The sequence below is a fragment of the Suricata suricatta genome, chromosome 7 (assembly GCF_006229205.1).
Source record: "Suricata suricatta isolate VVHF042 chromosome 7, meerkat_22Aug2017_6uvM2_HiC, whole genome shotgun sequence".
In the NCBI taxonomy this organism is placed as follows: domain Eukaryota; kingdom Metazoa; phylum Chordata; class Mammalia; order Carnivora; family Herpestidae; genus Suricata; species Suricata suricatta.
The window spans coordinates 786,556-787,722 of NC_043706.1; the positions used below are offsets into that span (position 1 = coordinate 786,556).

General features: G+C 45.3%; 1 protein-coding gene across 1 annotated transcript in view; it reads left to right on the forward strand.

Moving 5' to 3' along the window:
• LOC115296439 (olfactory receptor 2J3-like) overlaps nucleotides 1-1,167 on the forward strand; it is an 11,813-nt gene that overhangs the window by 4,255 nt on the left and 6,391 nt on the right. Inside the window, exon 2 of the mRNA XM_029944898.1 lies at nucleotides 33-40. Within this exon, the coding sequence (XP_029800758.1) occupies nucleotides 33-40 (8 nt within the window). The remainder of the gene's footprint in view (nucleotides 1-32; nucleotides 41-1,167) is intronic.

Here is a 1,167-nt window from a genome sequence, read left to right on the forward strand (position 1 = left end):
TTTTTGTAGAATCTTTCAGAATTTCCACATAGAGTATCAGGTCATCTGCAAAGAGTGAATGTTTAACTTGCTCCTTGGTGGTTCAGGTGTCTTTTATGTCTTTGTGTTGTCTGATTGCTGAGGTGAGGACTTCCAATACAACAGTGGTTAGAGTAGACCTCCCTGTCATGTTCTTGATCTTAGGAGAAAAGCTCTCAGCTTTTCCCCATTGAGGATGATACTAGCTGTGGGTGTTTCATATATGGCTTTTATGATGTTGTGGTACGTTCCTTCTATCCTTACCTTTTCTTTTTCTTATAGTTTACTGTCAAGTTGGTTTCCATATAACCAACAAGTGCCCTCCTCCATGCCCATGACCCCCTTTCTCTGCTCCCCCACTCCATCAGCCCTCAGTTTGTTCTCAGTATTCAAGAGTCTCTCATGGTTGGCCTCCCTCCTTCTCCCCAACTATTTTTTCCTTTCCTCTCCCCCATGGTCCTCTGTTAAGTTTCTCCTGTTACACTTATGAGTGAAAACATATGGTATCTGTCCTTCTCTGTTGGGAAATAGGGCATTGGACCTCAGTTTTCAAGCACTGTCCTTGTGTATGAAACATCCTTATCGGATTTCTCCCAGAATGCTGGGAACAAGGGACTTGATGAAGTCCCAGGAGGTCGTGCAGGACAGAGCCTTCCTGGTCATCAACCAAGTGTGACAAGAAGCTGTTGCACCAGAGATCTACCCACACGCAGTTGCAAGCTGTTCCTTTTCTGCAGACTTGTAACTGTCTCTATTGTTCTGATTAAACACTTACTGCTGGCTAAACTTTTACTATGCTTTCCAGGCTTGCTAGGAGGGTATAAAATAAGATAATGTTCCTAATAAAGTTTTCCATTGGCCCTCAGCTCTTGGTCTGTTTCCATCTCTTTCAGGGACGTCCATGGTGCCCAGGTTCCCTGGGACCATTCCTTTTCTGTACCCGGTCTTTCCGGGACCAATCTGTGATGACGGTGCCCAGCCTCTCTACCGTTCATGCTTCCATTAAGGAGGGAGGAGTGTGGTCACATTCCCAGAATGTCCCTGTTTCCATTAGCTGCTGGAAGCCTTTGGAAAGGTCATTGCATCTCGCTCATCGTCTCTTCAGGAACTTCCCACACTTCTCTGCCTGACTTATTTCACTCAGCATAA